This window comes from Manis javanica, chromosome 14 (assembly GCF_040802235.1).
Source record: "Manis javanica isolate MJ-LG chromosome 14, MJ_LKY, whole genome shotgun sequence".
NCBI lineage: Eukaryota > Metazoa > Chordata > Mammalia > Pholidota > Manidae > Manis > Manis javanica.
The window spans coordinates 31,782,411-31,809,750 of record NC_133169.1 but is presented as its reverse complement, the minus strand read 5'-3'; the positions used below and the strand labels follow the sequence as shown (position 1 = coordinate 31,809,750).

Genomic DNA, 27,340 nt, shown 5'->3' with positions numbered 1-27,340 from the left:
CAGTGTTCCATCAAAGGCACTGTTCCAGTGCTCCTCCAGTACACTGCTCCAGTCATAAATACAATGCACTGGTCCAGTGCTCCCTAGAGTGCACTTGTGCACTCCTCTTTTCACTGCACCGCTCCAGTCTAACCTACTTTCCACTGCTCCCATGCAACCTTAACTGTAGCTCTCCTGTCCTCACTCCATGGCACTGTTCCAGTGCTCCCTCCACTGCACTGCTCCAGTCCTAACTCCAATGCACTTCTCCAGTGCTCCCTCCATGACAGTGCTCCTGTCCTCCCTCCAATTCATTGCGCCACTTCTGCCTCCACAGCTCTCTAGTATTCCCTCCCCAGCACTGTTCCAGTCTTCCTGCACTGCACTTCTCCAGTCATACTTCCAGTTTAATGATCCTATGCACCCTCCACTACACTGGTCCTGGACTCCCTCCATTGCACTGAGCCAGTGCTCCCTACAATGCACTGCAGCACTTCACCAAGTGCACTGCTACAGCGATCCCAACACAGCACTACTACTGGCCTCCCTCCATTTCACTGTTCCTTGTCTTCCTCCATATCACCTCTCCAGTGCTGTGTCCACTGCACTGCTGCTGTACCTCACCCAGTGCCCTGTTACAGAGCTCCTGCTACTGCAGTGCTCCAGTCCTCCCTCCAATGTATTCCTCTATTCTTTCCTACATGGCTCTACAGTGTTCCCTCCAAATCACTGTTCCAGTGCCCCTCAAGTGCACTGCACCAATCATACATCCAGTGCACTGCTCCAGTGCACCCCCACTGAACTGCTCCAGTTCTCCCTCAATGTCACTGCTGCAGTGACCCCTCCACAGCACTGCTGCTATTCTCCCTCCACTGCACTGCTCCAGTGCACCCTCCTTGTCACTGCTCCTGTGCACCTTTATCTGCCCTGCTCCTGGCCTCCCTCCATGGCCCTGTTCCTGTGCTCCCTCCACTGCAGTGCTCCCATCATCCCTCCAAGGCATTGTTCCATTCCTGCCTCCATGGATCCCTAGCCTACCCTCCAAGGCTCTGTTCTATTTGTCCTGCAGTGCACTTCTCCCATTATACATCCAGTGCACTGCTCCAGGTCTCCAACTGCTGCACTGCTCCAGTGTTCCCTCCACTGCACTAATCCAGTGCTCCCTCCACAGCACTGGTCCTGTCATCACTCCGATGCATTGTTCCATTACTGAATCCATGGCTATCCTTTCTTCCCTGCAAGGCACTGTTCCAGTGCTCCTCCAGTGCTTGTCTCCAGTCATACATCCAGTGCATGAATCCAGTGCCCCCTTCACTGCTCTGCTTCACTGCTCCCACCACAGCACTGCTCCAGTCCTCACTCCAATGCATTCCTCCATTCCTGCTTCCCTGGCTCTCCAGTCTTCCCTCAATGGCACTGTTCCCAGGCTCCTCCACTGCACTTCTCCACACGTACATCCAGTGCACTGTTTCAGTGCTCCCTCAACTGCACTGGTCCACTGCTCCTTCCACTGGACTTCTCCTGTCTACAGTCCACAGCACTGTTCCTGTCCTTCATACATGGCACTTCTCCTGTCCTCCCTCCACTGCATTGCTCAAGTACTCCCTCCATGGCACTGCTCCATTTCTCCCTCCAATGCATTGTTCCATTCCTGTCTCCACGGATCTCCTTCATCTCTCAAAGTCACAGCTCTGGTGCTCCACAAGTGCACGGCACCAGTCATACATCCAGTGCACTGCTCCAGTTCTCCAACTGCTGCACTACTCCAGTGCTCCACCCATGGCACTGCTCCTGTCCTCCCTCCAATTCATTGTGCCTTTCCTGCCTCCACAGCTCTCCAGTCTTCCCTCCATGGCACTGTTCCAGAGCTCATGGACTGCACTTGTCAAGTCATAGATCCAGTGCACTGATCCTGTGCACCATTCACCACCTGGCCTCTCTCCATGGCACTGGTTCAGTGCTCCCTCCAATGCATAGCATCAATGATTCTCCCAGTGCTCTATCCCAGTGCTACCTTCACTGTACTGCTCCAGTGCTTGCTCCAAAGCACTGCTCTTGGACTTCCTCCATTGCACTGCTCCTTGTCTCCCTCCATATCATTGCACCAATGCAGCCTCAACTGCACGACTGCAGTAATTCACCCAGTGAATTACTATAGAGCTCCTACCACTGCAATGCTCCATTCCTCCTAGCAATGCCTTCCTCTATTCCTGCCTCCATGGCTGTCAAGAGTTCTGTCCAGAGCACTGTTCCAGTGCTCTCCAGTGCACTGCTCCAGTCATGCATCCAGTGCACTTCTCCACTGCTTCCCCTGCTACACTATTCCAGTGTTCCCCCCATGGAACTGCTCCTGGACTCCCTCAATGGCACTGCTCCAGTGCTATCTCCACAGCACTGCTCCAGTGCACCATCCTGGTCACTGCTCTCATGCACATGCCACTGCACTGCTCCTGATCTCTCCATGGCACTCCTCCAGTGTTCCCTCCACTGCACAGCTCCAGTCCTTCCTCCAGTGCATTGCCCCATTCCTGCCTGCATGGCTCTCCAGTCTTCCCTCCATGGCACTGTTCCAGTGCTCCCTCCAATTCACTTCTCCAGTCCTCCATCCACGGCACTGCTCCATTTCTGCCTCTATGGCTCTCCACTCTTCCCTCCATGGCACTGTTCCAATTTTCCCCTGCTGCATGGCTCCAATGCTCCCTCCACCTCACTGCTCCTGGCCTCCCTCCATGGCACTGTTCCTAAGTTCCCTCTACTGCACTGCTCCAGTCCTCCCTCCAGTGCATTTACCCATTCCTGCCTCCATTGATCCCCAGTCTACCCTCCAAGGCACTCTTCCAGTTGTCATCCACTGCACTGCTCCAGTGCTCCCTCTACAGCACTGCTCTAGCGCTCCTTCCATGGCACTGCCTAATGCTCCAATGCACTGGTCCATTCCTGCCTCCACAGATCTCCCATCTTACATCAATGGCACTGATCCAGTGGTCCTCCAGTTCGCTTCTCTTGACATACATCCAGAGCACTGGTCCAGTGCACCCTCTAGTGCACTTATTCACTGCTCCTTCCACTGCACTGCTCCAGTCTGCCTACTGTCACAGCTCCCATGCAACTTTAACTGCACTTCTCCTGTCCTCCCTCCATGGCACTGCTCCAGGGCTCCCTCCATAGCACTGCTGCTGTTGTCCCTCCACATCACTGCTCCTATCCTCCCTCCACTGTACTGCTCCAGTGCACCATCCTGGTCACTGCTCCATTCACACTCCAGTGCTGTATCCACTGCATTGCTGCTGTAACACACCCAGTGCACTGCTGCAGAGCTCCCGCTATTGCAGGGCTCCAGTCCTCCTCCAATGCATTCCTCCATTCCTTCCTACATGGCTTTCCTGTGTTCCATGCAAGCAGTATTCCAGTGCCCCTCCAGTGCACTACTCCAGTCATACATCCAGTGCACTCCTCCAGTGCTCCCTCTGCTGAACTGCTTCAGTGCTCCCTCAGTGGCACTGCTGCAGTTGTCCCGTCACAGCACTGCTACTAAACTCCACTGCACTGCTCCAGTGCACCCTCCTGGTCACTGCTCCCATGAACCGGTATCAGCCCTCCTCCTGGCCTACCTCCATGGCACTGCTCCTGTGCTCCCTCCACGGCACTGCTCCATTCCTCCCTCCCATACTTCACTCCATTCCTGACTCCATGGCTCCCTAGTCTACTCTCCAAGGCACTGTTCCAGTGGTCCAGCAGTGCACTGCTGCTGTCATACTTCCAGTGCACTGCTCCAGTACTCCCTCCAGTGCTCTGGTCCACTGCTCCTTCCACTGCACTGCTCCAGTCTACCCTCCACTACACTGCTTCTCACTTTCCTACATGTCATGGCTCCTGGGCTCTCTCCTCTACCCTTCTGCATTACTGCCTCAATGGCACTGCTCCACTTGCCCCTCCACTGCATTCTTCCATTTCTTCTTCCATGTCTCTACTTTCTTCCCTGCAAGACACTGGTCCAGTGCTCCTCCAGTGTCTGCCTCCAGTCATACATCCAGTGCACTGCTCCAGTGCTCCCTCCACTGCTCTGCTCCACTGCTCACACCACAGCACTTCTCCAGTCCTCACCCAATGCAGTGCTCCATTCCTGCCTCCCCGGCTCTCCATTCTTCCCTCAAAGGCACTCAGTGCTCTGCCACTGCACTTCTCCACACATACATCCAGTGTACTTGTCCACTGCTCCTTCCACTGCTCTGCTCCAGTCTTCTTTCCACTGCACTGTTTCTGTCCTTCATACCCGGCACTGATCCTGGCCTCCCTCCACTGCACTGCACCAGTACTCCATCCATGGCACTGCTCCAGTTCTCCCTCCAATACATTGTTCCATTCCTGCCTCCACAGCTCTCCTTCATCACTCAAAGGCACAGTTACAGTGCTCCACCAGTGCACAGCACCAGTCATATATCCAGTGGCCTTCTCCAGTGCTCCCTCCAATGTACATCTCAAGTGCTCCCTCCACAACACTGTTCCAGTCCTCCCTTCAATACATTGCAAGTTTCCTACCTCCACAGCTCTCCAGTCTTCCCTCAGTGGCACTGTTCCAGTGCTCATGGACAGCATTTCTCCAGTCATACATCCAGTGCGCTGATCCTGTGCACTGTCCACTGCACTGCTCCTGGCCTACATCCATGGCACTCGTTCTGTGTTCCCTCCACTGAACTGCAGCAATAATTTTCCCAGTGCACTCTTCCAGTGCTATCTCCACTCTAATGTTCCAGTGCTCCCTCCCCAGCACTACTCTTATCCTCCATCCACTGCTCTGCTCTAGTGCATCCTCCTGGTCACTGCTCCTGCTTCAGTGATCCCATCACGACACTGCTCCAGTCATAACTCCACTGCTCATCTACAGTGCTTGCTCCACTGCAATGCTCATTGTTTCCCCAAATATCAGTGCTCCAGGACTGCCTCCAATGCAAGGCTGCTGTACTTCCGCAGTGGACTGCTACAGAGTTCCCTCCACTGAAATGCTCCAGTCCCCCAACCAATGCCCTCCTCCATTCGTGCCTCCATGGCTGTGCTGTGTTTCATCCAAGGCACTGTTACAGTGCTCCTCCAGTGCAATAGTCCAGTCATACATCCAATGCACTGCTCCAGTGCTTCCCTGCTACACTATTCCAGTGCTCCCCTACAGAACTGCTCCTGGCCTCACTCAATGACACTGCCGCAGTGCTCCCTCCACTACACTGCTCTAGTCCTCCTTCCAATCCATTGCTCCAGTCCTGCCTTCATGGCTATCCAGACTCCTGACGACAGCACTATTGCAGTGATCCTCTACTGCACTTGTCCTCACATACGTCCAGTGCACTAGTCCAGTTCAAACTCCTGTGCAATGCTGGTCTACCACAGGTTATGATATAGCAGCAGGATTTAAAATTTAGATAATGCACTTAACCATTATTCTCTCTCAACACCAATGGTGACCTGGAACGTGGCAAGAGTGTAAGTACAAATGACTGACAAGGAAGAGAATGAGCAAAAGGCTAGTGATATCACAGGAGGGAAATGGGTAAGGGGACTGGAAAGGAGAAGCTTTCGGTAATTTCCAGGTCAGTGTTCCAGGCATGCATGGGTGCACACACACACACACGCACACACACACACACACACACACACACACACACACACACACACACAGCTTTCCTGCTGCAAAGCTGGTGCACCATCCCAGCATGAACCTCCTAACTGTGTCCTACTCTTGGCTGTCCAGCCCTTCCTACCTCGAGCTTTGCTTTGGATCCAGCACCTGGATTCCTCCTTCTCTCTTCTAGTTGCCCAAAATGAGGTGCCTCCAAAGAATTGCCTACCTTCCTTGAGTAAACACAGTGATTCCACATTCGCCACAACCACTTATTCCTTCCAGATCTGGTGTCCAGCTGTCATTTCTTCACTGATGTCTACCCTCCACCATTTCCCATTGTTAATGGAGCAACTCAAATTTAAACCATCAGCCATCTCTCCAACCTCAATCCATTAAGTTCATTCCAAATTTTGTCTGCCTTTGCATCCATTTCCCCAACTCAAAGAATTTAGATCCCTTCTAATAATGTTTTATTCCTCATTTGCCACATTTCATCTATGACCCTGTCCTTCTGGTTCCACTAGCACAAGGTCACAGGCTCAAATTATCCATGTCCTTGCATTATCCATCCTCAGCATAAGAACCCTCTGAACCCCTCTGAGAACATGCAAAGCATCTTCCCAGAGGCAGACCTTTCCTTATCCATCACATTCACAGTGGAGTCATCTTCCTAGGACTCCAGAATTTTGATGATTTTTTTAATTGAAGCATAATTGATTTACAATATAGTTAGTTTCAAGAATACAACATTGTGATTCCAAACTTATCTATATTATTAAATGCTCACCCCAGCTAGCCTAGGGATGATTTGTCTACATAGAAAGATGTTACAGAACTATTGACTATATTTCCTGCACTGTCCTTTCATCCTCGTGACTAACTTACACTATGATTAAGACTTTGTGCCTCTTTATCCCCTTTACCTATTTCACTCACTGATCTCAAACCGTCACTTTGGTATACACCAATCATATCTCAGTTTCTGTGATCTAAGACTCAAGTCTGCAGAGAAAATATGTATTTATGTGTTCCAACTACCTAACAAATAAGAGCTCATTTCCTTAGTTACCAGCCAAGGGTGTAGATTGTACATGTACATGGAATTCCATTCAGAAGAAACTTCACTTCACATACTTCTCTTTAAGCAGCTGCCATGGTGTACTGTAATGACAGTTCTTACACTATGCCAACTATCAGGCTAGGTTGAGGAGAAACTGATACACCTTATAATATAAATAATCTCCTGTATTCTATATAATTTTTATGGTATATTGACAATGCCTGACACAGGCTACTGAAATCCCTGTGGTGATTGATAAAAGAACCTGTTTCTGCCTACTCCAAAAATGGGGAGAGAAAATTGAATGTATTGCAGGGCAATACGCAGAACTTCCACGAACAATATTATGAGAGAGGCAAATGGGGGTTTAACTAGGAGTTTCATTGCCGATTAGGCCAAAAGATCTCCCCTCACACTTTGTCAACTATATCTCAATTGAAAAAAACAAAAATACTATTCAGCCTCATTTTCCTGCAACCTGGACAGTCAGGTCAACGCTCTGTTTCACTGGCAAGGATGTGACTGCAATTAAACTGCAGGAGGCTGAGTCTTGGGGACAAGGCTTACAGGTGGTAACACTTTCCTCCACGGATATTACCAGGTTTTCTTTCATCACAGAAACTTAAAAAGTGTGTATGTCATAATTTGTGCATGCTTCCAGTCCTGTTCCCATCACATACGTATTCTCAGATGGGAGTTCTGATCAGTGTAAAATCAGGATGTCACCCCGGTTCGTTTCTGTACAAGGAGGAACGGTGTAGACACACAACCCACCTCCGACCCCTGAGTGCTGTTCTGCTCACTCTCACCCACCAGCCCCTTGCCCGTGGCGGAGACCCATGTCCACCCCAGTCCGCAGTCAGCCTGCGGCAGGCCTTTGCCCGCCATGCACCCTCCCTCCAGTTCTGCCTGCCCAGCCCCACCCTGCACCTTCCCTGTAGCTCGGCGTCTCCCTCCGTCGTGGACTGTCCTCCCTGATGTCTCACGCGGGGTCAGACTATCCCCAGGGAGGTGCCGTGGACCAAGGGGCTTGCGGAGCACTGATAACCCATCCCCACAAGGGGGCTTAGGTATGCTTTTCCAAAATGTCTTGAATTTATATATATAAAAGAGTACAGAATTAAGAATATAGTCACTCATACTGAAATATCTTTGTATTGTGACAGACGATAACTAAACTTTTCTTGGTGAGCATTTGGCAGTAAAGTTATTTCTTGAAATACTGTTTATCATCTGAAAACAATATAATATTGTTTATCAACTATACATCCACCAATAAAAACATGTTTCTTAACAAACAGAGGGAGGCAGGGAAGTAAATAAGCCCTGAGACTGATCGGCCCTCAGTTTATGTACAGACACTATATGTGTGCCGTCGCATATCCCACTTCAGTATCTCTGTGAAAATGAAGATGTTCTAAAGGGTTTAGAACACCTCCTCATTCATATCCGTGCTGCAATATGACACCAGGGTGCTGGTTCACACAGAAGGGAAGTCACCTCCCCATAGACCCCAGATGTCCTAACCCCTCAGCAGCACACCACTGCCTCCCAAATAACAACAGTCCCCTTTTCTATGTGCGACCCTTTGTTAAACACACCATAAAGCTGAAAAATGCTTAAGACCTTGAGTAGTGGAGAACCCAATAATGCGCTATGTTGTTTGCCATTACTTTGTTAACTTCACAATTTTGTAGAAAATCCAAGTCATTCAAAAACAGCAGTCTGTGTCTCACATTGTGTCGTTCCCGTGACCTGTCACCAGTAAAGCAACTAAACCATGAAACGGATCCTGATTACGTCAGCAAACCTGAAGGTCTCCCTCTTTGAGGAATTCCTGATTTTGCACGGCATGGAGCTTCAGGCTCCATCTGTGATTCGTTCTAGTGACGGTCAGGAGGAGGAGAGGCAGGAGTGCGGACGCGGAACACAGCAGTGAGGGCCACAGCGAGGACACAAGCCCACACAGGAAGGGTGCTGGCTCCTTGTAAGCAGATGGCTGTCACTGAGTCAGGGGCAGACGCCTCCTGCACAGGCCTTCTCCCTCACCCGCATGCTATGGCCTGAATTTTCTCTAGGCTGACTTTGAAAGTTTACTGGTAAAATTCAGCTCAAAGCTTGCTTTGCTCATGGACTGGTACTAATTGGCTTCACTTGCTCTGTGCCGCTAAGTCCATGGTCATCCTGGGCCTCATAATGTTTTTGTGACTGTGACTCAGCATTGTCAAATATATGGAGAAACAGCAGAAATGAGGCTCATGGTCACCTAGGGTCAGGGGCAGCCTGTTCCGTTCCTGCATGTCTTTTCCCGCTTGAAGTCCACAATTTTACACATGCTGCTTAACATAGGCCCACTGTGTTCTGACACACCTCTCCTCCACGCCCTCTCCCCTCGTCCTCCTGCACGGAACCAAGGAGCAGGCTGCAGCTGGGCCAACCCCTCCTGCACTGAGCAGACTTCATTTTGTCTAGAGGTGAGGACAGCCACCTATGTCCATGTTTCCCAGACTCCACAGAGGGTTTGGTTTAGGAATAAGGCTTTATTAGCACCCTCTGGGGTCTTAGCTGGGGAGGGACGATTAGTGATGGACTCTTTGGAAATGCTCCTTGTCTCCCAGGAAGACACAGCCTGTTCGGTCTGACGAGGCCGATGGGGTCTTGCTCTTACCTGAGTCTTGTCCTCTGAACAGGTGTGGAGAAATTATTCTCAGTCTAGAAGAAGAATCTGCTGTCAATCACAGCAGACTCGGTGCCTTCTGGACTTTCACCCTGGGACAGGCGAGCTCTTCCAGAGCCTTGCTGCCTGAAGAGCCTGCCGCAACTGATAAGGTAGAATGGACTTCTATGCTACAGCAGGGGTAGTTCCACCTGTGGATAAGTTTCCTAGTGGGCAAGCCAACTCGCCGATGGCCCCTTCTTTCCAATACATCTCACAGTTTAAACTTGACCTCACTCTGCACCGTTCATTCTATAAAGGCTCTGCTCTTCCTCCCCAGACATTGAGAGGAAAACCTTGTTCTCCTCGGGCTGGGAAGGTATCCCTGATGTTTTGTTAATTAGTGTCGGAGGGGTTAGCCAATAATTGGGGTAGTGTGTGAGCTTGGAGAACATGCAATTGCTGGTAAATCCTGCAATTCCAGAAGACCAGAGGATTGGACCAGGAATAGGGAATGAGGTCACTTTGGGGTAGGTGGAGGACGCCATGAAATCAGAATGGAAGAAAAATGTATCACAAGTGATTCAGTTGGAGTGTGTACACTAAACAGCCTTCAGCACCAAGCCCAGCCACTCACAGCCTGTGTGTCTTTGCCCAGGTTAGCTAACCTCTCTGTGTGTCACCCGTGTGAGCAGAAAACTACAGGAGGCAGTGGTATTGCCCTCCACAGTCTGTTACATGCTGAATGACTTTGGTTTTGTAAAGCTCTCAGGACAATGCCTGTCACAGAGCGATAAGTTTAAGTTCTTTCTATTACCCATGGTCTCAGCTTCCTCTTCTATTTGTCACATGGAGGGGATGGACAAAATCATCTTTGATAGACAGCCAGCATGAAGTGGCACAAGTATTATTTCATGAGCTGTAGTGAAGAGATAGTAGCAGAAGCCATGCATAGTGAGTCTTTGGACAGTTATCTTTCCTCTGTAGGTTTTGACTTGATTATGTGTGGCCATTAATTCTAAATGCCATGAGGTGGCATCATTTTATAAGTTTAATATTTATGTTCTGGGATTCGGGGAAACATTGCATCTGGAGGTAGAGGGAGGAGAGAGGGCCTGCCCCAAGGAAGGGCAGGGAGACTGCACTTGGGCCAATGAAGTGGGAAAATCCCTTATCCCAGGCATTGCTCTGCTGTGCTCTCTCCCACCGAGAGGCAGATGAAGGATGTGGGACATGTTAGGAGCTGTCTTGACATCTAGCTGGGATTATTTCCAGCGCTGTAGAGGCTAAATAGCTGTGATGTTGGGGAAAGAGAGATGGAGGGCACAGATTGGGGCTCAGAAAATGCTATCATAATCTATGTGGAAACTCTCTTGACTGACACTGACACAGGGGCCCTTTCACAGTGTGCTTATCAACTTCCTCACCCCACTTCAGTTATCTGTCCTGCCAGTCTTACGGTCAGCAGCCCATTCCTCAGGATTATAAAGTGCCCCATGAAGGATTTATATTTTCCAGCTTCTATGATAAAGGAGGAAAGAAAAAGATATGGGTTAGATGCTAGACACTTTGCAGAAACACGTGTCACTGCTCCATTGTCCTTTTTCATGTCTGAAATGTGAACGTGATGGCTGGGGCCCTGGCAGCCATATTTGTCATCGAAACAACCTTGGTGATGGAAAGGCACAATAGGAGATGTGGATCATTCGCAGGAACCAGGGCATCTGAGAATCACAGAGTGCCATGGGCTGTTTATCCCCTGTCCTTGGTCATGAGTGTGAAAACTGCACATCTTAACACACATTTTGGTTTTAAGTTTTAGTATGCTGATCATTGTCCTAATACAATTTCAAGAAGATTCTCTCAAATTTTTTACTTTTCCTCTTTTTTGTTTTGATTTATCTTTTTATTGAAGTGTAGTTGATAGACAATATCATAATGTTTCCAAGTGCACAATACTGTGATTCCACCGTTACAGACATCATTCAGTCCTCATCCAAGGAATGTTGTTACTGTCAACACAGATTTGTGGTGCAGAGCTAGCTACTCACAGCATTCCCTATTTTGTAAGTCATCCCCATTACTAATTACATTATGATTAAGATTTCTTGCCTCTTTGCCCCTTCACCTGCTGCACCCGACCCCAGCCCCTCCCCTGTGTCAACCACCAGGCACTCCTCAGTGTCTATGAGGCTACTGCTGTTTTGTTCATTTTGTTTTCTTCTCTTGTTATATTCCACCTTTGACTGAAATCACATGACATTTATCTTACAGCATTTGTGGCATATTTCAATTCTCAAATTGTCCTCTCATTCCAATTATGTTGTCTCAAATACCAGGATTTCTTCCCCTTTTGTGGTTGCATAATATTCCATTGTGCATATATAGCACTTCTTTATCCATTCATCCACTGATGGACTCTTTGGTTGATCCTATGTCTGGGCTCTGGTAAATAAAGAGGCAGTAAGATTAAGGGTGCATATATTCTTTCAAGTGACAGATTGATTTCCTCATATAAATTCTTAGAATTTGAGTTACTGGTTCACATGGTAGTTTTAGTTTTGGTTGTTTGAGGTACCACCATATTGCATTCCATAATGACTGCACGAATTCCTTTCTCACCAACAGTGTATGAGGGTACCCTCCTCCCCACATCCTTGCCAACATTTATTATTTCTTGTCTTTTAGATAGTGGCCATTCTAACTAGCATGAGGTGATATCTCACTGTGGTTTTTATTTACATTTCCCTGATGATAAGTGACTGAAGCACCTTATCACATGCCTGTTGGCCAGTTATTGCTTTCTTTGGAAAAAAAATTACCTCTCCAGGTCCTATGCCAGTTTTTGCATTGGGTCATTTTTTTGTGTGGGTATTGAGTCCTAAGAATTGTATCTATATGTTGTATATTAAATGACATAGTGCATAAAGGCTATCTTTCTGTACTGTTGATGGTGTCCTTTGCTGTACAGAAGCTTTTGAATTTGATGCACTCCCACATATCCATTCCTGGTCTGGATTCCCTTGCATAGGGAGACATGTACAGAAAGTATATGCTGATGCTTGTGTTCAATAGATTTTTGTCTATGTTTCCTCCTAAGGGATTTATGGGCTCATGTCTCATATTTATGTCTTCAATCCAGTTTGTATTTTCTTTTGTGTATGGAGTTACACAATAATCCACTTTCATTCTCTACAATGTATCTGTCCAGTATTTCCAATGCCAGTTATTGAAGAGACCTTTTCCCCACTGTATATTCATGGCTCCTTTATCTTGCCTTATTTGACCATATATGCTTGGGATTGTACCTGGGCTCTCTATTGTATTCCATTGAACTATGGGTCTGTTCTTGTACCAGTACCATACTCTTTAGATTACTGGAGCTTTGAAGTTTGTTGTGAAGTCACAGAATGTAATACACCCCACTATGTTACTCTTTATCTAGATTGCTTTAGCTATTCAGTGTCTTTTTTGTTTCCCTATGAATTTTAGGATTACTCACTCTTGTTCACCAAAAAATGCCATTGGCATTTTGATAGCATTTGTACTAAATCTCTAAATTGTTTTGGGCAGGATGGCCATATGGACAATATTAATTCGTTTTGATGTGCATGAGATAGATTCGCAATGATCTGTGTCTTCCTCAGTTTCTAGCATCTGTGTTATTGTTTTCAGAGTACACGTCTTTTATGTCCCTCGTTAGGTTTACTCCCAGGTGTTTTATTCTTTTTGATGAAATTATAGATGGAATTGCTTTTGTGATTTCTCTTTCTGACAGTTTTTTGTTAGTAGATTGAAGTGCAACTGATTTCTGTACATTAATTCTGTATCCTGCTACTCTGATGAAACCAAGTATCAGTATTCCTTTTTTTACAGTGGTGTCTTCAGGGTTTTCTGTATGCACTACAATGTCGTCTGCAAATAGTGTTAGTTTTACTTCTTCCTTAGAATTTTGGGTGCCTTTTATCTCCTTTCCTTGTCTCATGGCCAGGGCTTGGACTTCCAGTACAATGTTGAATAAAAGACGCAAGGTTGGGCTTCCTGTTCTTAGAGGAAAAGTTTTCATATTTTCTCCAGAGTATGTTATCAGCTGTGGACTTTTCATCCATGGCCTTTATTATGTTGAGGTATGTTCCACCTATACCCATTCAGTTGAGAATTGTTATCATGAATGGACTTTGAATTTTGTGAAGTGCTTTTTTCAGCATCTCTGAGGATAATCATATGATTTTTATCCTCCTTTTGTCAATGTGATGGATCGCATTGATTGATGTAAGAGTATTGTGCGATTATTGCATCCCTGGATTCAATCCCATTTGGTCATCATATATGATCCTTTTGATGTACTCTTTAATTCATTTTGCTAGTATGTTTTTCTGAGAATTTCTGCATCTATTTTCTTTAATGATATTGGTCTGGTTTTTTTTAATGTCTTTGATTTCATATTAGAGTGCCAGTGGCCTCATATAATGAATTTGGAAGTATTTCCTTTTGTTCTAATTTGTGAAATACTTCAGGAAGGATGGACATTAGCTCTTCTTTTGATGTTTGTTAGAGTTCAGCTGTGAACTCATCTGGTTGTTTGTTTATTGGGTTTGATTACCAAAATAATTTTTCTACTGGTAATAGTCTGCACAGATATTTTTCTTCTCCCTGATTCAGTCTCGGAAGGTTAAACTCTTTTAGGAACTTGTCCATTTAACCTAGGTGTTCCAACTTACTGGTATATGTTTCATTGAATTCTATAGTCTTTGTATTTCTGTTGTTTCAGTTGTAACCTCTCATTTTTCACTTCTGATTTTATTTTTGTCCTTTCTCATTTTTCTGGTAAGTCTGCCTAGTGGTATATTTTGTTTATCTTCTGATAAAACCAGCACTTGTTTTCATTTATTTTTTCGATTGCTTTATTCTATATTTATTTTTGGTCTGATATTTAATTAGTCCCCCCTTCTACAAACATTAGGTTTCATTTATTCTTCTTTTCCTTGTTTCTTTAGTTGTGCACTTAGAGTGTTTTTTGGGAATGCTGTTTCCTGACGTTGTCTTGTATTGCTGTGTACTTTTCTGTTAGAATCCCTTTTGTGGCATCCCATAAATTTTGATAACATCGATTTTTGTTTTTATTTGTCTCCATTTATTGATTCATTCCTTTTGATTTGCTCATTGATCCATCAATTATTTAAAAGCATATGTTTTAACTTCCATGTGTTTTGTGGAGTTTTCTTTGTGTAGTTTTTATGTAGTTTCATACCATTGTGGTCTGACAAGTTGCTGATATAATTTCAGTCTTTTTAAATTTATTCAGGTTCCTTTTGTGGCCTCGTAGGTGATCTCTTCTGGAGAACATTTCATCTGTACTTGAGAAAAACTAATATCCTGCAGCCTTTGTGTAAAATGTTTTCTGTATATGTTTTAAGTACTTTTGGTCTAATGTGTTCTTTAGTGTCTCTCTTTGTTTAATCTCTGTCTTAATGATCTGCCCATTGATGTAAGTGAGTTGTTAAAGTCTCCTTATATAATTGACTTGTAGTCTTTTTGTCCCTTTAGTTCCATTAAAATGTTTTACATATTTAGATACTCATATATTGGGTGCATGGATATTTATAATCATTTACATTCTCATTGGGCTGATTCCTTTATCATTATGTAATCTCTTTTTTTGTCTCTTTTCACTTTCTTTGTTTTGAATTCTACTCCATCTGACTGACATGTGTACTTCTACTCCTGCTTTTTTCTTGCTATTACTTGCATGAAATATCTTTTCCCATCACTTCATGTTCTGTCTATTTACATCTTTAGGTCTGAAAAGACTCTCTTGTATGCAACATATTGATAGGTCTTGTTTTTTTATCCATTCTGCCACTGTACGTCTTTTGATTGCTGCATTCAGTCCATTTACATTTAAAGTATTTATTGATAAGTACATAGTTATTGATATTTTATTGTGTCCTAGTTGTTTTTGTGGCTACTCTCTGTTTCTTTCTTCCTCTCTTAAAATCTTATATTAACTGAAGTTTTTCTTTACTACTGTGCATGATTGTATTTTTTTATGTTTGTGCATCTATTCCAGGCTTTAGGTTTGTGGTTACCTTATGGGTAATTTCCCAAATATATATTAAGATATGATTTTTATCCTTCCTTTGTTAATGTGGATGGATCACATTGATGGATGTAAGAGTATTGTGCCATTCTTGCATCCGTGGATTCAATCCCATTTCGTCATGATGAATGATCCTTTTGATGTATTCTTGATTTCATTTTGCTGGTACATTTTTTTTCAATATCCCTGCATATATGTTTTTCAAGGATATTGGTCTGTAATTTTATTCTTTCTTTTTAGTGTTTTTGCCTGGTTTTGGTATTCCAGTGATGTTGGCCTCATAGAATGAGTTTGGAAGTATTCCCTCGTCTTCTAATTGGTGGAATAATTTGAGGATGGGTATTGGCTTTTCTGTAAGGTTTAGTGGAATTCGGTTGTGAAGCCATCGGGTATTGAGTTTTGTTTCCTGAAAGTTTGGGGGTTACTAATTCAATTTTGTTACTGATAATCAATCTGTTCAGATTTGATGTTTCTTCCTCTGTCAGTCTTGCAAAATAGTATGTTTCAGGAATTTTCTCACTTTTTCTAGATTGTTCCAATTATTGGCCTTTAATTTTTCATAAAAATGTATTATAATTCTTTATGTTTGTGTTGTCAATTCTGATTTCTTCTTTGTTTCTGATTTTGTTTGTTTGTGTCCTCTTCTATTTTCTGCTATGTCTGCCTAGGGGTTTCTCTATGCTGTTGATCTCAAAAAACCAACTTGTTCCTTGTTTTTATTTTTCTATTTCTTTCATTTTCTCCCTACTATTTATTTCTGCTCTGGTTTACATTTTCCATCCATCTACATACGTTGGGGTTCATGTCGTCTTCTTTTTCTTGTCTCTTCATTCATTCGCTCATTTTGGATTCTACTTTCTACTAACACTAAGCATGCTTTGCTTTGTACATCCCTTTTATAAACGCTTTTGTGACATCCCACATAGTTTGTACTAGTTTTTATCTGCTTTCATTTGTGTCCATGTATATTTTTAATGTCATATTTGATTTTCACATTAGTCCATGGTTTATTTGGAAACCTGAAATGGTGTAAGACAAATGTCATATGGTAAGCAAATAAACATATTGTTATAAAGTCACAGGGTGGTCTCTGGGTGGAGACTGGGTGGTCACGTAAGTGAATTCTTATTTCATACCATTGTGATCTGAGACAATGCTTGAAACAATTTCAATGCTTTATAGTTTATTAAGGCTCCGCTTATGCATTAATATCTGGTCTGTTCTGGGGAATGTTCCACGTGCACTTCAGAAAAATACGTATCCTGCTGCTTTTGGGTGCTTCAGTATATGTGTGTGAGTCCATGTTGATCTTGTGGTTGTGTGGTAGACTGTGACATTCCTTGGCTCTTGTCTTCCTGATGGAAAGAATTCAGTTGAAAGACTTGGTAGAGGGTTAAATACACAAAGGGTTTCTTTTCAAACAAGCAAAAGGAGAGGACACTCCAGAGACAGTGCGGGTGGCTCTGAAGGTGGGTATCAAGAGCTGAAATTTGCACTGTGCTTTTTATGGACCTTTATTTTTCCTTAATTTTTCCTCTTCCCCATTTTGTCATTATCAGACCAGCCTTTGGATTCACCTTTGTTCCTCCCCTCCATCCTCTGGCACGTTTATGTCCCGCAGGAATGTCTAAGGGAGACCAAAACGGTGACCATAATCACAACGTAAATTATATTACAATGATGTTATAATGGCCTCTGAGTTACTAGCTGAGCGGGTTTTCCTTAAGTGCACATGTCCAAAAGTGGACAAGTCCCTCATAACCCTTTTACTTATTAGTCTTTGCTAAACTACAGGGAGTTTTTGTCTAAGGTCACAGGGTGGGCTCTGGCTGGAGACTGGGTGGTCTGCTTCCCTCTTTTCTCCCCTCCTGTTTATGTCTATCTAACTGCTATTCTAACATTCTGATGTTCCATTCAACACCTCTGTTTCCTTATTCATTTTCTGTATGGGTGATCTGTCCATTGATGTAAGTGGGATGTTTATATGCCCCACTATGTTTGTGTTGCTATTTCACCATTTTTGCACATTAGTATTTGTTTTATGTACTTAGGTATCCTATGTTGTGTGCATAGGTATATGTGATTGTTATATCCTCTTGCTGGACTGACCCCGTCATCCTTACATAAGGTCCTTCTCTGTTTCCTGTTCGTTCCTGTTTTGAAGCCCACCCTGTCTGATAAAAAACTGCTGTTACTCCTGCTATTTTATCCCTTTCATTTACACGAAACATCTGTTTCTATCCGTTCACTTTCCATCTAGGTATGTCTTTAGGTCTGAAAAGAGTCACCAGTAGACAGCGTATGGACTGGGATGGATACTTTTACCATTCTGCCACAGTTCTACCCATGCTACATCTTATGTTTGGTGCATTTAGTCCATTAACCTTAAAGGGTATTATTGATAAGTATATAATTAGTGACATTGCATTAAATTTTTCTAGTTGGTTTTGTACTTCCTCTCTGTTTCATTCTTCCCCTCTCCTACTGTTCTCTTGTTATTTGATTGTTCTCTTTAGTGTTATGCTTGGATTTATATTCTTTTTTAGGATAAATGTTTTGTATGTCTATCATTATGCTTTATGTTTGTGATTACCGTAAGTTCCATAGATAGTTTTCTAAGTATATAAGAGATTCCATTAAGTTGATGGTCATTCTATTTTGTACACAAACTGACAGTACTACTTTTTATTCTTCTTCCTCCTCCACTTTAGGTATACAATGTCATAATATAAAACATTTTTGTATCGCTTTGCTGATTTTGTGTACAGTTGATTTTACTTCTTTCTTTAGTTCTTAACTTCATTCTTGGTTAGTAATTCATCTGCTAACCACAAATAAAGTTAAGTTAGTGGTCTACTTCGTTTACTGGTTAATCTCACTGATGGAAAATAGAATTTAGAATATTTCCATCCACAGAAGTCCCTTTATAATATGGCCCGCTTAGTGGTGGTGGATTCCCTTAACCTTTGTTTATATGGTAGACTTTCTAGCTCCCCGTAAGTTAGAGTGATAAGATGGCTGGGTAAAATAGTCTTTCTTGTGAGTTCTTCTCTTTCAATACATTAAATATTTCATGTCAGTCCCTTCTAGCCTGTAACTTTCTGGTAAGGAATCTGCTGGAAGCCTTATTGTTTCTCCATAGTTAACTGTCTGCCTCTCTGTTGCTCGTTTAAAGATTTCTTTCTACCCTTGGTCTCTCTCTTCTCCATCTGGGACTGCTCTCATGCAAATATTCTCTCATTTGCGGTTATCCCACAGCTCTCTTAGTATCTTACCATTTTCAGAAAAGGTTTTTCTCTCTGTTCCTCAAGTTGGTTGTTTCCATTTTCTCTGTTTCCCATGTCATTGATTTTTTCGTCTGCTTCCAACAGTATCTACTCATTCCCAACATTGTAATTCACAGTTTGGTTACTGTATTCTAGAAACCTGAGTGGCTCTTTTTCAAATATCCCTCTTTTTGATAATTCTCACTGAGATTATCAATTATATTCTCCAGATCAGTGAGCCTATTTTCAACAGCTACTTGAAATTTTTATCAAAGTATTCATAATCTGCATTTCATTTAGCCCTCTTTCTGGTACCTTATCTCACTGTTTTGTTTGGAACATATAAATGTCTCCTTTTTCTGGGGTTACTGCTTTTTTCCTTTCTCAAGGATAGATGAGATATGCCTCCTGATCTCAAATGCACTGGCTTTGTGAACTGGGGATCCTGTGATGCCCAGAAGCTGAAGACTCTTGCTCGCCAGTGTCAGATTCTCTATTGCAGTGTGGCCAAGGTAGTTCCTGGTGAGCTGTGGGAAGAGCTAATATTCTACCTAGTCACTGATCTCTGACAGCAGTGGATTGACTTCCTCATGCCCTTTGTGTCGAGTAAAGCCCTTCTTCTCGGATTCATGAGTGGGTGAGTTGGTCTGAATTCTGTCTACTTTGGCAGGGACTCCCCAATCTGGGCTCACTGTACTGGCAGGAGCAAGTGAAGAGTGAAGACCTGCTATGAGGCTGAGACACCAGTGATGGAGCTGGAGAATCTAGAACCGGCTCCCAAAAGTGCCTGATCATTTTGGCAGAAGGAGAGCTAGAAAAGCCAGAAAGTGTTCTCCTTCCATCTGCTGAGCAGCAAAGTCAGACCACTGTTGGGCAGAACAAACTTAAAAGGGTCAGTATGCAGCTTTGCACAACCACAATGCTGGAACACCAGCAAGTGAGATGGAGCACTTGAAGCTGGCTCCCATGAGTGCCTACCAGTTGGCCTGCGAGAGGCTGCAGAACCACTTTCCACTTTCCCTTTTGCCTCTGGAGAGTTTCATGTGACTCCCACCCTTATGAACAACTTCCCACTGCTGTTAAATGTTTCAAACAGTGACGTCCATATTGGGTCTCTGCAGGAACCATGGAACATGCATGAGCTCAACAAGGGACAGGACTCTTGGCCTCACAGAGTGCTCCAGCTCTCCTCAATGCCTGGCCCCATTAATCACCAGAGGCCAATTTAATGTGGGGACACAATCTCAGAGCAGATCTCAGCATCACGTACGCTGGATTCCTGAGCACTCACCCACTTCCTGTTCTGTCCCACTCCCACCTGGTTGCAGACTGGAATGGTGAAGGGATAAGGACACTGACTCGTCACGTTTCTCCAGCTTTACACTTCTCAACATGGACTTTTCTTCTTCACTGGGTGGACATGGTCTGCTCTGCTGCATTAATGTTATTTTCAGGTTTGATTGTATTTTTGATATTTGTTTTCTTGGTGTGGATGTGGGAAGTGTTTTCCTTCTTGAAGTCTTATTTACCACATTTATGAAACCCTCTACTAGAACTTCATTGTCTGTAAAGACCCCAGATCCTTGCCAGGAGTCTTCTCAATGCCCCTTTCATATCCTTATTCCTCAGGGTGTAGATGAAGGGATTGAGGATGGGGGTGACGATGGAATAGAACAGAGAGATGAACTTGGCCACATCTTGGGAGTAGCTGGAAGGGGGCTGCAGGTACATGTACATGGCAGGAAGGTAGAAGAGGGATACCACCACCAGATGAGAGGAACAGGTCCCGAAGGCTTTGTGCCGTCCAGTGGAGGATGGGATCCTCAGCACCGCACAGGCAATGAAGCCATAGGAGAGGAGGATGAGACCAAGGGGTACCAGCAAAAAGAAGGCCACCAACACAGACAGTGTGACGTCATTCACAGTGGTGTCAGCACACGACAGCTTGATCATCGCCGGCACCTCACAGAAGAAGTTGTTTAACACCTGCCGCCCACAGAACGGCAATGGCACAGTCAGGATGACCTGAACGAGGGAGTTTCCAAAGCCGCTGATCCAGGACACAAGCACGAGCTGGTGGCAGAGGGTGCGGTGCATGATAACAGCATACCGCAGGGGCTCACAGATGGCCACGTAACGGTCCAGGGCCATGGCGGCCAAGAGGATACACTCGGTGCAGCCCAGCCAGTGGAAAACCGCATACTGCACTGTGCAGCCACCGTAGCTGATTGTCTTCCTGGAGCTGCCTGTGTTGACCAGCACCTGCGGGACCGTGGTGGTGGTGTAGCAGAGGTCCAGGAAGGAGAGGTGGCTCAGGAAGATGTACATGGGGCTCTGCAGCAGGGGATCCAGCTTCGATACCAAGAAGATGGAAATGTTCCCCAACATGGCCAGAACATAGGACACCAGGAGGACCCCAAATAGGGTTAGCTCCAGCCACCGTCTGTCAGAAACACCTAGAAGGATAAAATAGTTTGGGGTATCCCCGAAGAAGCTCTCATTGTCACTTCTCATGCTGAGGTATTTTCTGGACCCTGTGATCAATCAGGAAAGACAGTGTGAGGAAAACCTGAGAAGAGCAATTAATTTCCTTCCTTATGCTTGTACCTGGAAATTTCCCAGCCTCCACTTTTACCTCTGTGGAGACACGAGGTGTGGGCACACAGAACCAAGGTGTGGAGCAGTTGCTTCTGGGTCTGGTTCTCTCTCTTGCAGTGACCATGGCTATGCCATCAAAACTTTCTGAAATTCAATTATTGTGTCTGTCCTGTGCTGAGAAACAACTGCTTTAACTATATAGTCTTGGTGATGGTAGAGAGGCATTGAGATGTGAAAGCATACAATAAAAGTAATTTTCTTCCAGTTTAGTCAAATTCAGCCATTCCTCTCATCCTCATTAGAATGCTTGACTCCTCTCTTTAAATTCAGTGGCAGGGTACTAAACACTTTCTGAGGTTCTCCTGTTCTGGTATTTGGGGGACATTGTAGTAGTAGGGTGGGAGGTGACACAATGCAAGTGTGATGAATTATAAGCTGGTAGGGTATTTATTGTCCTGAACACACCCTGCTCATCTGCTAGGGCTTACATCTCCATGTGTCGCCATGCGGAGGTGCGCCCTGGATCTCAGCACCATGCTGGTCTCTCTCCTATGACCCTTTCACACCCTGAGAACACTATCACTCACTGTGGCAGTTTGGAAAGTTACAATCCAAGGTCCTTTGATTCCCTGGAGTGAAGGAACGATGTCACTTCAGCTTTTTATTTGTCATGGTACCTGGTGAGGCACTCAGGCATAGGATTTTGAACATGGAGAGAAAAATATTGATCTATGTAAGGCACACATCCATCAGAGTTCCCAACCTAAGGCTCACATGGCGTCTTGGACAATATTCATTGGGTAGGGGACTCAAGATGGTAATATCAGAGGTGAGACAGTGAACTCCTCCCAAAGTACAGATAGTGTGATAATATAGTTAATAAAACCCTAATGAGGAACCCTAAACAGAAACAGGAGGAAAGGCTGCACGAGACTGTACACAGACCTCACAAACAGAGCAGACCTCACCAAACAGGGTAACATATGAAATCCATCAGTCCCTTTATCCAGCGGGACCCAAACACTTCCCCCACCTGAGCTCTCCAGTAGGAGGAGGAGAAATGGAGAGGGAGAGGGGTGGAGACCTGGGACTTCTGAACGTCCAGCCCTGGACGTTCTGCTTTGCCTGCAGAAACCTGCACTGTGTGGTGCTCTGGAGGGTGAAGAGCTGGTACAGGCAGAGTGCCTGGGGGACTGAGATTCCGGCTGTTTGTGGAGGATGGGAAACACAATCGACGGCTCTGAGACAAAGAAAGGTGAGAGTTTGAGAGGCTTCCTTGTTGGGAGAGGGCTGCTGAAGGGGTGGGGTTTTCACAGAGCTGCTGTGTTGTGGAGGGAAGAGCTGGACAGTGTTGTCTGAGTGTGCTCTGCACAGCTGGTTGGGAATTTTGAGGAGCTTCAGGCACTCCATCCCCTTAGTTGCCTACTCAGCTCCGTGGCCCCCACTGTGATACGCCACATGGCGAGCCTTTCTCCTGGCCTCAAAGCAAAAGTTTGCAAAACCATACTCAGTGAGCTGGCATCAGGCCAGCCAAATGGAGGGCGTGTCCACAACAGCTAGAGATGCAAATCACAGAGGCTTACACCTGTGTGCTCGGCCCACTGGCTCTGACACCCGAGACAGGCACCACAGATGGAAATCAGGAAACAGCTCTTTCCTCCCCCTGAGGCACCAGCTCCTCTTCCCTACAACACCCAATATCACCCTAGGAGCTGAGCAGCTCCAGAAATGAGTTTCTGAGCACTGAAGGGCACCACATAGAAATCTGAAACATCAAAAGACCTAGGTTCAGACACAAATCTAACAAACCCCAGGAAAAGGGACAAATGAAATTAAACTCACCAATCTTCCTGAAAGAGAGTTGAAAATAAAAATCATAAACATGCTTATGGAGGTACAGAAAATATTCAAGAACTCAGAACGAATTTAAGTTGCAGATCCAATCATTAAGAAATTCCCTGTCTGAAATGAAACATACAATGAAGGGATTTAAAAGCAGAAAGGAGGTAGTAGAACAGAAGGTAAATGGAATAGAAGTTAGGGAAGAGGAATACAAAGAAACCGAGGCACAGAGAGAAAAAAGAACCTCTAAGAATGAAGGAGTATTGAGATAACTGTGTGACTGACCCAAATGGAACAATATACTCATTATACGAGTAACAGAAGAAGAAGAGAGAAAAAGGGATAGAAAGTGTCATTGAGGAGGTAATTGCCAAAAACTTCCCCAATCTGGGGAAGGATATAGTCTCTCAAGCCATGGAGGTGCACAGATGCCCCAACACAAGGGACCCAAGGAAGACAACATCAAGACATATAATAATTAAAATGGCAAATATCAAGGATAAAGACAGACTTTTAAAAGCAGTCACAGAGAGATAAAAGATCACATACAAAGGAAAACACATCAGCCTATCATCAGATTTCTCAACAGAAACATTATAGGCCAGAAGGCAGTGGCATGATATATTTAATGCAATTAAACAAAAGGGCCTTGAACCAAGAATACTATACTCGACAAGGTTATCATTTAAATTTGAAGGAGGGATAAAACAATTTTCAGATGAGCAAAAGATGTGAGAATTTACCTCCTACAAACCACCTCTACAGTGCATTTTGGAGGGACTCCTATAGGTGGAAGTATTCCGAAGGCTAAACAGATGTCAGCCAAGCAATAGACAAAGAGTAGAGAATACGGTTCAAAACATACAAAGAATGGAGGAGGGGAAAAAAGAACCATTAGGTTGTATTTTTTATACGACATGAAGAGAGTTAAATTAGACTGTTAGATAGTAAGGGAATTACCCTTGAACCTTTGGTAACCACAAATCTGAATTCTGCAATGGCAATAAGTACATACATGAAAAAATCACCGTAAATGTAAAAAGTCCGAATGCACTAATCAAAAGACATAGAGTCACTGAATGGATGGAAAAACAAGGTCCATCTATATGCTGCCTCCAAGAGACTCACTTCATACGCAAAGACATATACAGAGAGAAAGTAAAGGGATGGAAAAAGATATTTATTGTAACTAATAGGGAGAAAAAAGAAGAAGTTGCAGTACTTGTATGAGATAAAAGAGACTTCAAACCAAAGAAAGTAACAAGAGATAAAGAAGGACATTACATAATGATAAAGGGGGCAGTCCAACAAGAGGGTATACCTCTTATAAATATCTATGCACCAAATACAGGATCACCTACATATGTGAAACAAATACTAAAAGAATTAGAGAGGGAAGTAGAATGCAATGCATTCATTTTAGGAGACTTCAACACTCCACCCAGTCCAAAGGACAGTTCAAACAGACAGAAAATAACTCAAGAGACAGAGGCACAGAACAACATAGTAGAACAGATGGACCTAATGGACATCTAGAGAGCACTCCATCCAAAAGCAACAGGATATATGTCCTTCTCAACTGCACATGGAACATTTTCAAGAATAGGTCATACATTAGGCCACAAAAACAACCACAGCAAATTCAAAAAGATGGAAATTGTACCAACGATCTTCTCAGATCACAAAGATATGAAACTAGAACTAAATTACAGAAAGAAAAAAAAAGCCAACAAACACATGGAGGCTTAAGAACATGCTCCTAAATAATTAATGTATCAATGACCAAATAAAAACAGAGATCATGCAATATATGGAGACAAATGACAACAATAATTCAAAACCACAACATCTGTGGAATGCAGAGGAGGTTCTGCTAAGAGGAAAATATATTGCAATAGAGAGACCCACCTGAGGAAAGAACAATCCCTAATGAACAGTCTAAACTCACAATTAATGAAAGTAGAAAATGAAGAACAAATGAGGCACAAAGTCAGTAGAAGGAGGGACATAATAAAGATTAGAGCAGAAATAAATAAAATTGAGAAGAGTAAAACAATAGAAAGAATCAATGAAAGCAGGAACTGGTTCTTTGAGAAAATTAATCAAATATGTCAACCGCTAGCCAGACGTAGCAAGGAAAAAAGAGAGTCTACACACATAAACAGAATCAAATATGAGAAAGGAAAAATCACTATGGACACCACAGAAATACAAGGAATTATGAGAGAATACTATGAAAAAATTTTATGGTAACAAACTAGGTAACCTAGAAGAAATGGAAAACTTTCTAGAAAAAAACAACCTTCCATGGCTGACCCAGGAAGAAACAGAAAATCTGAATAGAAAAATAAACAGCAAAAAAATATCAAAAAACTACGTAAGATCAAAACGCCTGAGCAGATGATTTCACTGCTGAATTTTATCAAATATTTTGTGAAGACCTAATAAGCATCCACCTTAAAGTTTTCTAAAATGTAGAAGAGGGAATATTCCCAAACACTTCCATTGAGGGCAACATCACTGTAATACCAAAATCAGGAAAAGACACCACAAAAAAAGAAAATTGCAGATCAATTTCACTGATGAACATAGTAGCGAAAATACTGAACGATATATTAGCAAACAGAATTCAAAAATACATAAAAAATATCATCTATCATTGAACAAGATGGATTCATCCCAGGATGTAAGGATGGAACGACATTCTAAAATCCATCACCATCACCCAGCACGTGAACAAAAAGGACAAAAACCACATGATCAGCTCCAGAGACGCTGAAAAAGCATCCAAAAAAATTCAACACACATGCATGAAAAAAACTCTCAACAAAATGGATATAGAGGGCAAGTACATTAACATAATAAAGGCCATATAAGACAAACACAGAGCCAACATCATACTTAACTCTGAGAAGCTGAAAGCTTTTCCTGTAAGATCAGTAACAAGACCAGGATGCCCACTATCCACACTTTTATTCAACAAGGTTCTGGAGATCCTAGCCAATGCAGACAACGCAAATAAAGAAAAGGCATCCATACTGGCAAGGAAGAAGTGAAACTGTCCCTGTTTGCACATGACATGATATTGTATATAAAAAAATCCACAAGACTCTACTCCAAAACAACTAGGTCTAATATCGGAATACAGGAAATTTCTGGGATACAAAATTGATACACAGAAATCTGTTGTATTCTTATACACTAACAATGAACTAGCAGAAAGAGAAATCAGGAAAACAATTCCATTCAGAATTGCACCAAAAAGAATAAAATACCTAGGAATAAACCTAACCAAGGAAGGGAAAGAGGTATACTCTGATAACTAGTAGACACTCAAGAGAGAAGTTAAAGAAGACACCAATACGTGCAAACACATCCTGTGACATGGATAGGAAGAATTAATATTGTTAAAATGGCCATCATGCCTAAAGAAATCTACAGATTCAATGCAATCTCTATCAAAATACCAACAGCATTTTTCAACGAACTAGAGAAAATTGTTCTAAAATTCATATGGAACCACAAAAGACCCCAAACAGGCATAGCAATCCTAAGAAGGAGGAATAAAGCAGGTGGAATAATGCAACTTACTTCCACTCTACTACAAAGCCACAGCAATCAACACGATTTGGTACTGGCAGAAGAACAGAACCAGACACCAATGGAACAGAATAGAGAACCCAGATATAAACCCAAGCATGTATGGTCAACTAATATATGATAAAGGAGCCACTCATGTACAATGGGAAGTGAAAGCCTCTTCAACACTTGATGTTGGCAAAACTGGACAGTTACATGTAAGAGAATGAAAATGGATTATTGTCTAACTCCATACACAAAAGTAAATTGGAAATGTATCAGAGACCTGAGTGTAAGTCATGAAACCATAAAACTCTTTGAAAAACACATGGGGAAAAGTCTCTTGGACATAAACATGAGCAAGTTCTTGATGAAGATAATATCTCCCCGGGCAAGGGAAACAAAAGCAAATATGAACAAGTGGCACTATATCAAATCAAAAAGCTTCTGTACAGCAAAGGACACCATCAGTAGAACAAAAAGTCATCCTACAGTATGTGAGAATATATTCATAAATGACATATCTGATAAGAAGTTGACATTCAAGTTATATAAAGAGCTCATTCATCTCAACAAACAAAAAGAAAATAAGGAATTTAAAAAATGCGCAGAGGAGCTGAACAGACAGTTCTCTGAAGAAGAAATT

At 43.6% G+C, this 27,340-nt stretch overlaps 1 protein-coding gene across 1 annotated transcript; it reads right to left on the bottom strand.

Annotated features, from left to right (window-relative positions):
* Nucleotides 1-20,232: 20,232 nt before the first annotated feature.
* Nucleotides 20,233-21,189, bottom strand: LOC118970614 (olfactory receptor 2B11-like). Its single transcript, XM_037008829.2, has one exon. It carries the CDS (start codon nucleotides 21,187-21,189, stop codon nucleotides 20,233-20,235), a length of 957 nt encoding a protein of 318 aa, XP_036864724.1.
* Between the last annotated feature and the right edge of the window lie 6,151 nt (nucleotides 21,190-27,340).

What these genes read in the sequence shown, in the direction of transcription:
- LOC118970614 (XM_037008829.2), bottom strand. Translation starts at nt 21,189, where the DNA reads ATGAGAAGTGACAATGAGAGCTTCTTCGGGGATACCCCAAACTATTTT.